The 13,162-nt window shown below is 38.0% G+C and overlaps 1 protein-coding gene across 1 annotated transcript; it reads left to right on the top strand.

Annotated features, from left to right (window-relative positions):
- Positions 1-1,146: 1,146 nt before the first annotated feature.
- DYNLT3 (dynein light chain Tctex-type 3) lies at positions 1,147-11,461 on the top strand. The gene is made up of 5 exons (XM_074323308.2): positions 1,147-1,328; positions 3,509-3,550; positions 8,500-8,623; positions 9,295-9,372; positions 9,662-11,461. The coding sequence occupies exons 1-5, from the start codon at positions 1,299-1,301 to the stop codon at positions 9,736-9,738; spliced, it is 351 nt and encodes a 116-aa protein (XP_074179409.1). The 5' UTR covers positions 1,147-1,298; the 3' UTR covers positions 9,739-11,461.
- The last annotated feature ends 1,701 nt before the right edge of the window (positions 11,462-13,162 follow it).

The following is a 13,162-nucleotide window of genomic DNA, read 5'->3' as shown; positions in this document are numbered from 1 at the left end:
CTGGACAATCAGCTCTAATGTGTCTTTTGGAGCAAAAGTTAATATAAGACCCGGTCTTATTTTACTATAATATAAGACCGGGTCATAATATAATATAATATGATATAATATAATATAATATAATATAATACCGGGTCTTATAATATAATATGGTATGATATGATATAATATAATATTATAATACCGGGTCTTATATAAGGCCAGGTCTTATATTAATTTTTGCTCCAAAAGATGCATTAGAGCTGATTGTCCGGCTAGGTCTTATTTTCAGGGAAACACAGTAGATCGCCTTACTTCAATTTCAAGGATTGAAGTGATTTAAAATTGAGCTTCAATCCCAGCAAGGTCAAACTTTGCTGGTTTACACCCTTACCATGGAGAATGTGGTCCTTGGAGTCTTAACAGAGTATGATTCTGACTAGAGACCTCTTCTTTTTTATTCCTTGGCCCACCAGCAAAAGCCTTTGAATTTTCTCACAACCAGGTGAAAAGTTGTCCCAAATGTCCTGCTCCTTCTAAGTTTCATTCTTCTCCTTAAATTTGCATCTTGAAAAATGGGATGATGGTAACAGAACCAAACCTGCTGGGTAGTTGTGGATTTAAAGGAGGAAATCCTTGGGATCATCTGGAACTTACTATTTTTAAATAAATGCAACCATTGTTCGGCTAAAATGGATAATTTTAGGGTATTTTTACCTTCTCTCCTATAAAATAAAATATTTTTTACATAGTCATTGAGGAGGAGGGGTGTAGGAACATCTACTTTAGGAGTTATGTATAAGGCATCTCATTTGATCCTTACAACCAACCATGAAACAGGTATAATTTTAAGTTTTCATGTGAGAAAACTGAGGCTGTGGGAGGTTAATTTTTCCAAGTAACATAGCTAGTAAGTGGACAAATCAAAGTGGCTTGCTCACCACTGCATTAACTACACTTATTTGCTGGATGATGATGAACAAAGATGTGTAAATAACCACAGAACCGAGCACTCAACCAATCATGTGGGGTTTGACTGACACCAGGTCACCCCATCGGATCTACACTGGCACAAGTCCCAGCTTTTTAACACCCATCCCTTGTTTTCAGAAAGGTCGGAGGCAGCGGGGAGAGGCCTCCCACCGTCCGGAAGCCTGCCGCTGTCCCAGGAAGGCGGAGCCGCTGCGACACAAAGGCGAGTCCTACGTGGGTACCGCCCCAGGACATAAACAGGGGCGAGTTCTCCCGGGAGGCCAGTGCGCGGCCGCGGAGCTCGACCCGCCCATCGCTCCGCCCCCCCCGGGAGAGTCGGCGCCACCATGGAGGAGTACCATCGCCACTGCGACGAGGTACCGCCCCTCAGCCGCCTCCGAGAGACCCCCGCCTCCCAGCCCCCCCACCCCACCTCGCCGCAGGGTCTCAGCTAGCTGATCTCCAGGCGCCAGGCAGCCCTAATAATTGGGGTGCAGCGTCCTCTGAGCTTGGGTCCTCTGCTCCGGGCCAGGGATCCGCCCCGCCCGTCTCCCTCCCACCCCAAAGATCGGAGGGTGGGCTGAGAATGGGTGGGGGGCAGGGATGGCTGAGAGCGCCTGGGGCCGCAGTGGGGTCGGGGCCGAAAGGGTGGAAGGCCTGACTTGGATGTATGGGGTGTGGCTGGGGTGGTGGGTGCCGCCCGCCTGCAGGGCAGGCCTTGGAAACCAGTTTTCCCAGCTGTTTCCTTCGTCCCTTGGCGTCCCCAAAGCAGGTGTGGCCTCCCTGCGTGCGAGGCCTTGATGGCAGAGCCGCATCAGCTCCCTGACACTCTTAGCCTGGTTTGGCCGAAAGGAGGTGCTTTATGGATTATGTACCCTTGCTTACTGACTCAGGCTTCCCACATCCTCACCAGAACCTCATGATGTCAGTTATCTTACTCTTACTGATGGGGACTCTGACTTTCATGGTGGCTAAGTGACTTGCCCAAAGTTTAAAAGACCAGGAATGGCAGATGCTCCATTTGAACCCAGGCCTCTGACCGCACCACTACAACTCTGGCTTCATGTGAACTAGTAGGAGGATGAGGCCTATTGGATCCCAGCATATCCTGTGACAGGCCTGCAAAGGCAGAATAGACAAAGACGTTTTCTGTCCAGTGGTAGCCACAGGTGAATGGTGTGGTGAAAAAAGGTAGGCACGTGGTGGAGGCACAGCAGAAAATGATACATTACTAGCCTGGAAGAAAAGGGTTTCTGGTCCACCCATCTTGAGGATGTGGGCTTCTGCAGAAGGTAAAACCACATTTAAATGAATCAGTTCTGTGATGCAGGTAGCATACATACCTACACGTTAGTGATATTCTTATTTTAGAAATTGAGCCACAAGCAATTTCACCCTCAGGCATATCCCCCAGCAAGTGCTAGTCTCCTGACTCCGAAGAGAGTTCTGTATGGCTGTACTTCCCAAATAGAATATTTAAAAAGAAATAAAATTACATGTGTTACCATAGCCACCCAGTACATCCTGATTTTTTGTGACCTTCCAAATCAAAGTGAAATGGGCATCCTTTAATTTGTAGACCACTTTTGAAAATAGATGAGGACCTTAATGTAAGGTAAAATGATCATTTTAATAAGGTCAAAATGTGAGAACTGTGTTCATAATATTTCTAATTATTCAGGGTATTTTTATTCCTTTGTTGTTGGGGAATTCTGTGGCGTAATTGAGTTGAAAATGTTTTACATTGATATTTAAGACGATACTTATTTTCAGAATTTACTTGCTTTTGAACTAGTCTTAAGTTGTATAGTGGGATTTACCAAAAATGATGTCATAAAGCACCTGAAAATGTCTCCATGGAAACAAATCATGTATTACCTGAAGAATTTTGGTGTAGATTTCAATCTTATCACATAGCCTAGGTCTCTCCTCTAGAACACTTACATGTCATTAATAGTCGCTTTGAACTCAGCAGTCTATCAGGTCACTCCAAAGGAAAGACTAAGTTGCCAGACCTATTATATAGTATTAAAGTGACATTAATTTAGAATGATCAAATATTTTCATAATCTTTTATTCAGGAAAGCTACATTTTTACCTAGTATTAGTTAAAAACAAAATTGAATTAATCTATGAAGCGTTCTGTTCTCATGAACCATGTCCTTCTCACTTTACTGCAGCCATCTCCTATATACTGATAACAAATCTTTATACTCACCTTCTGCTGTGTCCTGGGCTTTACAATGCAATGATTCTCAATCTAGGGCATTCATCAAAATCACCAGTAAAGCACTTAAAAAAAAAAAGGTGGTTGCACAGGCTCTGTCCTAGACCTAATGAATCAAAATCTACAGGGAGGTAAGTGGGGAAAGCATTCTGTAATTTTAAGTGTTCGAAGTAGGATTAGCAGCCTCAGCAGACCGGATGTCCCCTATCACTATGGTCTCCTGTCACTAATACCTGTCTAGGCCAGCCTAGGGGATTCTCTGTATCATCATGACTACAAATAAAAGGAAGTCTGTTGAAAGCAGCTTTATCTTTTGTTTCCACCCTTTAGGTTCGCTTCAATGCGGAAGAAGCCCACAATATTGTTAAAGAGGTGAGTTATATATATTGTTCATTTTGAAGCTGCTGCATTGATTGCAGGTTTTTTTTATTCTTTTATTTATTGGAGTGACAATTGTTAGTAAAATTACATAGATTTCAGGTGTACAATTCTGTATTACATCATCTATAAATCCCATTGTGTGTTCACCACCCAGAGTCAGTTCTCCTTCTGTCACCATGTATTTGATCCCCTTTACCCTCATCTCCTACCACCCTTGCCGTCTGGTAACCACTACCTATTGTCTGTGTCTATGAGTTTTTCTTAAGAACACTTTTAATAGTCCTGAATCATGTTTAACTGCACCAAATTCTAGAAAATAATGAGCTGGCCCTACCTGCCTTTAGTCTGGGCTGGATTGGCTTGCTCTGTGGGCATTAGCAACTTGTCAGTCTGTCCTGAGACAGTGCCTCACCTTCCTGAATGTTCTGGGTCACAAACTCACCCAGAACTCAATCAGGGCTAGCCTTGTACAACTAGGATCAACTTGAGGCCTAGAGAAGCACCTGAAAATCCTACCGTATTTTAATAGTTCACAATTATGTATTAGAACTATGTAGCCCAGGAATATTTGATTTTTAAAACAATGCAAATGTTTTTAATACCTTGACAATACAAAAGCACAAATGAAGGTAATTGGGAGGTGGAAGAGGGGATGGTGATCATGGGAAGGGCAGGAGTGATAACAACCTTATTTTTCAAAGTGGAAAGTCAAGAGGGACTGTCCTTGGTCGATGGAACATGAAGAAAAGGATGCTGGAATATTTGAGAAGTCTTTTAATAGTATCTTCTTTACTCACATTCTGAGCCAAATGAAAAGACAAGAGTCACTAGACAGAGAACAAAATATCACCTTTGTTATTGGTAAACACTGGGTTGGAGATTGGAGTTTGTTTTGCTAACTCCCTGCCTGTTCAGTTCAGACCTTGCAAGAGGCATCCATGGAAAAGACTGAGTCAGCAAAGACACACTTAGCCAGGCTGATGCCTTTCCTTGGTCTGGGTAGAGAGGGAAGGAGAAATCAAATACCCACGTCCAAGGCATTTGGGAGATTGGCTCTCCCAAACGAGAATGGTGGAACAACTGTTGTCAGTCACCAACCAGGTAACTCACTCCACCTCCATGAGGAGGAATCATAATAGGTGGGACAAAAGGCCAGGAATGTTAAGGAAAAATCCTCTGTGTGGAAGGAAATGCCAGGTGTGGAAGAGAAACATGCTCCTAATGGGACAAATATATTCAAGTGAAAATAGCCAATTCAATATATTGAGGGAAAGGGGGAAGAAGGTGGCAGGTGGTCTGAGGGAACTGAATTTTCATCTCTCTTAGCAAGAGCTCTAGGAATGTTGTCTATAATTCATAAATCAAGAAGTAGTGATAAAACACTATTTGGAGATACTTAAGTAACCCTTAGAAGAAATGAAAACAGTTGTACGTTGAAGTTGTTTCCTCTAGGGAGTGGGGCTGGGGATGGGAAAGGGCGAGGAGGGGATTCTTGCTTTTCATTGTAAGTTCTTCTCTTTCCATTGGATTTTTTTAAATGATGTACATGTGTTACTTTGATGTTTTATTAAATTAAAAAAGCCATGCTTCTGAAACTGGGATACGCATACTTGGTGGTGGCTACGTGGGGCTAGGAGCCACTGGGAGCGTTTTAGAGCATCAGTTTTACTTAAATACTTGCATGAGGGAGCTAAGTAATACAACTAATTTCACTGAAAACATTTTTTTGAAAACATTTTTAAATAAAAACAAACTCTGACACATTATGGAGTCAAAAGCAGGCTTCACTTGAAGTTTTTATATAAAATATGAGACTTCAAAGAAATCTCAGGTTTACTACGTGTGACTTTCAGCTCCACGTCTACCCTCTTCCCTCCTCCTATTTCCCCATAAGCCAACTCTTTGCTGATGAGGCATCAGAAAGGAGGGAGGGAGAGAGGAAGAGAGGGGGAGCAAGAGGGGGTAGAGAGAGAGAGAGAACTATTTTAAACATTTTGGCACTTCCTAGATGATTACAGAGTTTCAGTAGGTATTTCTGTTTTCCTTATCTCTTGCTGATCTCCTTATTTTCTTTCCTTACATTTCTTGCTCTGAGCCCCTATGCTAATATTTCTCCCTTTGAAGTCTTACAGCCACTCACTTATCAGTGATATGCATATATTTTATTTATTGTGAGTAACAGAACTTGCCCCCAAATTCTCAAAGAAAAGTGATACAAATGGAATTACCGTGGAACTTAGTCTAAAGTAGAATTGATTTCAGATGCCCAGAGAGTCTATCAAAGGCAATATTACTTCAACAACAAACATTTACCGAGTGTCTGCTTGTGCCCATGTCCTGAATTTGGCTCTGGGAATACAGACAGATTGAGGACCTCATTATCTAGTGGGCCTCGTGGTTACCGCTAAAATTAAGAAGGCTGAATGTTAATTAATAGTCATTAGCAGGGCTGTTTACAGTGTGATCCACAGCCCCTTGATGTTTTCTGTCGTTTAGATAACCCTAAAGAAAATGGAGTGCTCTTAGTTTCCCATTAAGTAAAGGCAGTCTAGGGAGAGGAGGAGGTTTACCCAAAGGTCACGGGCTTGGGGATGGTAAAGCCAGAATTAAAATGCTGTTGCCCTGACTGTTGGGCCATTGGCCCTCGTAACTGTCATGTTATTGAACATTCTAGGAGAATAATTCAAGTGTTGCTCCTTTCTTCAACCCCTCTAAATTTAACTTTTCCTTTTACATTTTATCACTAGTGAAGATTTTATACTATCCAGCTTAACATTCTGTATTAATTAGTGCCTTTCTGAATTTTTACTATAATTGTAGTAAATGAAAGCTGCAATTTAGAGGGAGATTAAGGTGGATTCTCTACATAAATGAGTGCTTTATTATCCAGGCTCTATCACTTGAATAAAAAATAATAGCAGCAAAATAAGTCAGAGAAAGGCAAATACTGTATGCTCTCACTTATACGTGGAATCTGAAAAAGCCAAACTCACAGAAACAGAGTGGAATGGTCATTGTCAAGAGCTGGGGGGGTTGGGGGGTGGGAAATGGGGAGATGTTAGTCACAGGGTACAAACTTCCAGTTATAAGATGAATAAGCTCTGGGGGTAAAACGTACAGCTTGGTGACTACAGTTAACAATACTGTATTGTATTCTTGAAAGTTGCTGAGAGGCGATCTTAAATGTTTCACCCCATATGCAAAAAAATAGTAACAATGTTAAAAGATGGATTTGTTAATTAGTCTCATCATGGTAATTATTTCACTATATATGTGTATTAAGTCATCATGTTGTACACCTTAAACTTACATGATGTTATATGCCAGTTCCATCTCAATAGAACTGGAAAAATAAAATAAGCAGCAATAATGATAATGACGAGGATGATAATATCTGACATTATTTATGTGTTTACTCTGTGGCAGTCACTGTGTTTGAGCACATAGCATTCATGATGTCGTTTCATCTTCACAACAACCTGAAGATCAGGCTGTTATCTCTACTTTAAGGATTAGGAAACTAGGGGTTTCAAGAGGTTAAGTCACCTGCAAAATATCACACAGCAAGTAGGTGGCAGCAGTGACCTTAAAAACCTAAGATCGTGATACTCTTTCTCAGGTCTCAGAAGTGGATGCAAGTAAGCACTGTGGAAAATTATTTAACGTTCCCTTTCCTGGGCACCTGAAAGTATTGTTTGTTGATGATTTGCTTTTAGTGTCAGCTGTGCTAGTTCTTTTTTTATTTAAATTTATTAGGGTGACAATTATTAGTAAAATTACATAGACTTCAGGTGTACAATTCTGTATTACATCATCTATAAATCCCATTGTGTGTTCACCACCCAGAGTCAGTTCTCCTTCCATCACCATATATTTGATCCCCCTTACCCTCATCTCCCACCCCCCACCCCCCTTACCCTCTGGTAACCACTAAACTATTGTGTGTCTATGAGTTTCTGTTTCTCATTTGTTTGTCTTGTTCTTTTGTTTTTGGTTTATATACCACATATCGGTGAAATCACATGGTTCTCTGCTTTTTCTGTCTGACTTATTTCAGCTGTGCTAGTTTTATAGCTAAGCAATTACATAATATGAAGGAGAATGTCATTATTATACACGATAATTAATTTTTTCATGAGTTTTTTGAGCCAAATTGAGGACATACGCTGGGGAAGAAGATCTGAAATGCTAAGAATTAAATTTTTAAATTGGTTTCATCCTTTCTTTTTAGCATCTAAAACCTACCGTGTTTCCCCGAAAATAAGACCTAGCTGGACAATCAGCTCTAATGCATCTTTTGGAGCAAAACTTAATATAAGACCCGGTCTTATTTTATTATAATATAAGACTGGTTCTATAATATAATATAATATAATATAATATAATATAATATAATATAATATAATATAATATAATATAATATAATATAATATAATATAATATAATATAATATAATATAAATATAATATAATATATAATATATAATAATACTGGGTCTTATATTAATTTTTGCTCCAAAAGACGCATTAGAGCTGATTGTCCGGCTAGGTCTTATTTTCGGGGAAACAATGGTAGTTCAAATCCCACCTGTTTCAAAGCCATTCTTTAACCTTTTAAAATCTCCACCCCTCATAATCCTTTTATGACATAACTATCACCCTTGAGTAGTCTTCCCTGTGTTACAGTTATTTTATTAGCTTCCTGCTAGGTTATGTCCTTTACATATTTATCTTTACGTAGCCCATAGTATCACGTAGAGTGAGATAATGCATGCAGAAATGTTTTGAAAATTCTTAAACAATTAGAGACAGTGCATAATGAGTACTTACCAGATGCATATTTTCTAAGACGCTTTATTGGGTTATAAATTATTCAGTGTTTTGAATAAATTTTTGCTGCAATTTGTGTATAATTTGTTTAACTGTCCTCTGTCTTTTCAGTGTATAGATGGGGTTTTGGGTGGTGAAGATTATGATCAGGACAACATCAACCAGTGGACCGCAAGCATAGTGGAACAATCTTTAGCACATTTGGTTAAGCTGGGAAAAGCTTATAAATACATTGGTAAGTATTAGTGTCCTTCTTCACAAGTTTACTCCCCTTTGTCCTTGTGGTTTTTCTGAATTTAGAGAATATAAATGGATGATAGACACTCAACTTGGATACTAATAGGGTATGAAGGACTTCTGAATTATTCATCAAAAGATAATATATGATAACACCTAAAAGATGAAGATCTTTTGCTACTTGAAAGCAGTTTGAGCTCCTGCCAACCATGTACTTGTCCTTGATAACGTCACCTTTTACACTTGCATCAGTTATCTCTTTCCACTGAAATCTACTGAACTCTACTGTCTTCCTTTCAGTAGCCCCATGCCTCCTTACGTGTAGGACTGTGACGTGCCACACGATAATTGTTTGTAAAGTGGAATATTTTCTTTGTTTCGGTACCTGAATTATGCCCATGAGGCAAGGCCCATATCTTGGCCCAGAATTTACCTGCACTACAATCACCAGTGGTTATGGCAATGGGCAACAAACAGACTGGATCCAGTGGGGACAAAATCATGGTAATAAATAATCAAGATAAGAGGCGTATTTCTTTTCAATCCATTTCCTGAATGCTTTGTTTTCTGTTATTTTTACACCTTGTAAAGCTCTGAACTCAAACACTTAGATCTTGGATATCTTTTCCTTTGTTTGTAAGTGTCCTCGCTTTGTGATTTTATTTTTAGTGACCTGTGCCGTGGTCCAGAGAAGTGCATATGGCTTTCACACAGCCAGCTCATGCTTTTGGGATGTCACATCTGATGGTAAGAGACCTTAAGCTGATTCAAACAAAATCCAACTTCTAGCAAAGTCAAACAGTGTACTTTTTATCAAATGCTTATTTATCTCTAATTAAATTCTGAAAAGACTTTATCCACAGAATTGCTTTGTATCTAGTAACTAACAAGTATTCTTTCAGACAAATGTAAAATGTGAAGATTTAAGAGATTGTAGGAAATAAGAAGTTAAAACCTATGAAAAATGTACATATATTCTCTGGTAATTTCAATGTTTTGCTGGTATTTCAGAGTCCTTTTTTGTGTGTGTTTTCAGGAACCTGTACCGTAAGATGGGAGAACCGAACCATGAACTGTATCGTCAATGTTTTTGCCATTGCTATTGTCCTGTGACAGACTAAAAATGTTTTGGCTTTGAATTTGTCAGTGTATCCTTTCTAAAAAGAGTAACAGTTACTTATTAATGTGCTAGATGACAGATGTGCAATATGCTTCAAAGCTATCTACAAAAACTGAATATTATAAGCAAGCAATCTCATTGTAAGTTGGCAGATTATCTCATATTCTGTACAGAATCATTTAAATAGGAAAAAATTATTGTCAACAAGAAACAAATGCAGAAAAATGTCATGACATGAAAATACAATCTTACACGTATATTTATACCACCTTTTCACTTACCATTATGTACCTAAGGAGATGGGGAAATCTATTCAGATAATAAAATTCTCTTTCAGCTTCAGAGAAGTTAACAGGGATAAATATTTGAACAAAAACAGCTGCAAGGATAAATCTGGAGAAAATAATAATTAGCTAATACTTCTTAGCTTTTTTATTTCTTCTTTTCAGTTGTACGTATGACTTACTGAAAAGTAATTGTTCTTTTTTCTATCAACTAATGTTATAGTAGCAACTACTATTAACTTGTTTACCTTTTCTGAGAACTGTTAAAACAGTTTTTAAATTTTCAAATTGTTGGATTTACATTTGAGGGCGAATTAAATCTGGTAACCTGAATTCTCTAGTTAAACAAAATGAGTTACCATATATGATGAAAAGTATATGACTAACAGCTGCCTTACAATTCACGCATTTCACATGTAACATGTATTGAATGCCTGTTATGAGAATATTTCTCGTAGTCATTATAGTTGACTGGTAGTTCAAATTCTAAGTTTCTTTTGGCACCTGTTCAATTAGACAACTAACATTTATGTTTGGGAAGGAAAAAAAAGTGTTGTTTTACAGGAGAGGAAAAAAGTGAATCTGGTTATCCATGTAGAAGTAAGCAAAATGAAAAGCACATTGCTGACAGAGAATCATAGATGTAATTTTGAGAATTGCATCTAGCAAGTAAAAAAATGCATTAAAATATGCAACTCTTACTTAAAAGGCCTTATTAGCAGTCTAACTGTACAAGTAGTAAATTCTGTTATCACTACATCTGTAAATAATTTTAAATACTTATTATGTGGGGTTCAAATTAAATGGAATAAAGTATAAATTAAAAGTATACAATCATTAGCAGGTTATTGAAAATCTCAGGGCTTATGAAATGTCATTAAATTTATTAAGAAAGTGAAAGATGAAAAGTTAGGGTACACAGCTGGCCACCTAATGTGAAGTCAATCTGCTATGTAACCTTGAAAACAAAATCAAGTTTGCGTAATACCACTAACACTAATACATTTAGGGAGTGGAACCATGATTCATTGAATTTTGGGAGGAAAGGATAGCTTAGTATTAATGTTGATATTAAGATAGTATTCTTATAGGAATACTATGTGCATGTTTGATATTTTGCTGTGTAACAATAATTCTTCAATGTTTAAGAATATTAAGAAAATACAAGTGTAGAGTTTAATGTAGTGATCTACATTTTTGGCACGTCGAAAATTCTCATAGTCATTAATTACCTTTATGTTACTTTACGCTGCTGGCTTTAGTGCCCTTGAAGATTATAATAGTGACCAAAATATCTGTGCAATTAAGACTCATTTTGATTATTGTTATTGAAGCCTGATCTTAAAAGAATAATAATCAAAAATACCTCGTGAACTCGCTATCTGCTCTGTTTCTAGCTAAAATATAATAAAGATTATCTTCCTGTGCTGTACTTTTGCTTCTGCATGATCATTGAATTGTTAAAGAAATGGCATTGTGCTTACTCTAAGAAACTCTAAATAGGAATGAGGAAGAGAAATGCATGTCGGACTACATAGATATATTGTACAGAATAAATACGATTAAAATAGCAACCCAAACCCAGGATTCACCATTAAAACATAATTAATAGCTACTGTTTTATGCCCTTTATTTTACGATTTTAACACAAAATTTCATTTAAAAGAAAGTCAGTGTAAAACATATTATGTAACTATTCATTAGCTTTTAATGACTATTTTTGGCAAGGAATTTTGTCCTGTTTGTCAACTTGCAATTGAATTGTTGCTTTTTTTTTTAATTAATGACTTCAAGTATGAAAAATTAGGGTATTCAGATGTAAGTACTAACTCGGATTTTTGTAAAGCTGTAATTTTATGTTTGTATGGTACCAGTATGCTGCCGTAAATGATGGCAACATCTCATTACAGTTTCTCTAGTAAAAAGTACTTTTTTGCTCTTCTTTCCAAGTTGGGTGTTATCTAATTATGTATGAGTCACTGAGAACATTTTCACCACCTGCATTCATCATCCATTTTTAAAAGTAATCTTACAATGCTGGAGATTATATTTTCAAAGTTTGAGTTAAAAAACCTTGTCTATCCTTGATAACAGCTTTTTAAAAATGGGAGAAAAGTCTGTGACTTTATGGCAAAGAAACTAGATCTTATAGCAGACACCAAAGAAAAGTGGCTTAAGAGGCTTATAGTTTCAATGTCAAGTAACTCAGTAAACTTGACCCTTGTATGTTTATTAAAAGTACCCTATAAAAGGATCTTTAAGCATTCAGCCCTGCCAAGATTTAGATGACCACCATCTATATATGTGGATTCAGTGGTCCAGGAGATTCTAGCCCACCTTGTCTAATTGTAAACTGTATATCTCTCACTGTGGTCCCACTTAATGTCATCCATGCCATCCTTGGATAGATGTAGGGTATATTGACAATCCAGGCCTCATTAGAAAGAGCCCCTAATTGTTTCATGAAGAGTGTCTTCCCAAAATGGCTTCTAAGGATCTCAGGGACGAAGCTGGAACTTTGTACAGGCATTGGCAGCACCACTGGTACGGTGTTTCTTCCCATTAGGACACAAAATGTGGCCAACTACCCCACTCTGGGATCCTTTAAAAGTGAAGTTTCTTTGCAGCTCTGCCTAACCATATCAAGGAATCTGATGCCTGGGTTTATCCAGTACTATGTATTAGATTTTCTTCACGCCAAAATACAGACCTTTTTATTTTACTGAATGCTTCATCTTTTTAGATACATTTTTATGTATGCCAGCTTCTAACCTGAGATATTTCAATCTGGGTTTCTCAGGGCGCAGTTTTATATGAGGCAGTATTTGTACTTGATGAAAGTTCTGTAGATTCCTTTTCATCCTCTGTAATGCCTTATGGAGAAAATCTCCATGAAAATTATTAGACTGTGGCCTGTACTGACCCTTCGTTAACCTTTAACTTTGTAGACTAAGGATTTGGGTTAAACTGCAGGAGCCAACATAAGCTATCACAGTAACGCTCATGCAGAACACACCACCCAGAATTATCCCTTTTTCTGCCATCTGCAAACCGGGAAGCAGGTTCCCACCAGACACCAGATCTGCTAATGCGGTTGAACTTTTCAGCCTCTAGAAATTTGAGAATAAATTTA

This window comes from Rhinolophus sinicus, chromosome 18 (genome assembly GCF_057876585.1).
Source record: "Rhinolophus sinicus isolate RSI-liver-muscle chromosome 18, RSI-T2T, whole genome shotgun sequence".
NCBI classification, from domain to species: domain Eukaryota; kingdom Metazoa; phylum Chordata; class Mammalia; order Chiroptera; family Rhinolophidae; genus Rhinolophus; species Rhinolophus sinicus.
Note: the sequence above shows the minus strand (reverse complement) of the source record. Positions and strands in the feature narration are given on the sequence as shown.

Excerpts from the sequence above, each read along its gene's own strand:
- DYNLT3 (XM_074323308.2), top strand. The coding sequence starts at position 1,299 with ATGGAGGAGTACCATCGCCACTGCGACGAG. Across the intron at positions 8,624-9,294 it reads AAAAGCTTATAAATACATTG|TGACCTGTGCCGTGGTCCAG; the intron begins GTAAGTATTAGT and ends TTTTATTTTTAG. Across the intron at positions 9,373-9,661 it reads TTGGGATGTCACATCTGATG|GAACCTGTACCGTAAGATGG; the intron begins GTAAGAGACCTT and ends GTGTGTTTTCAG.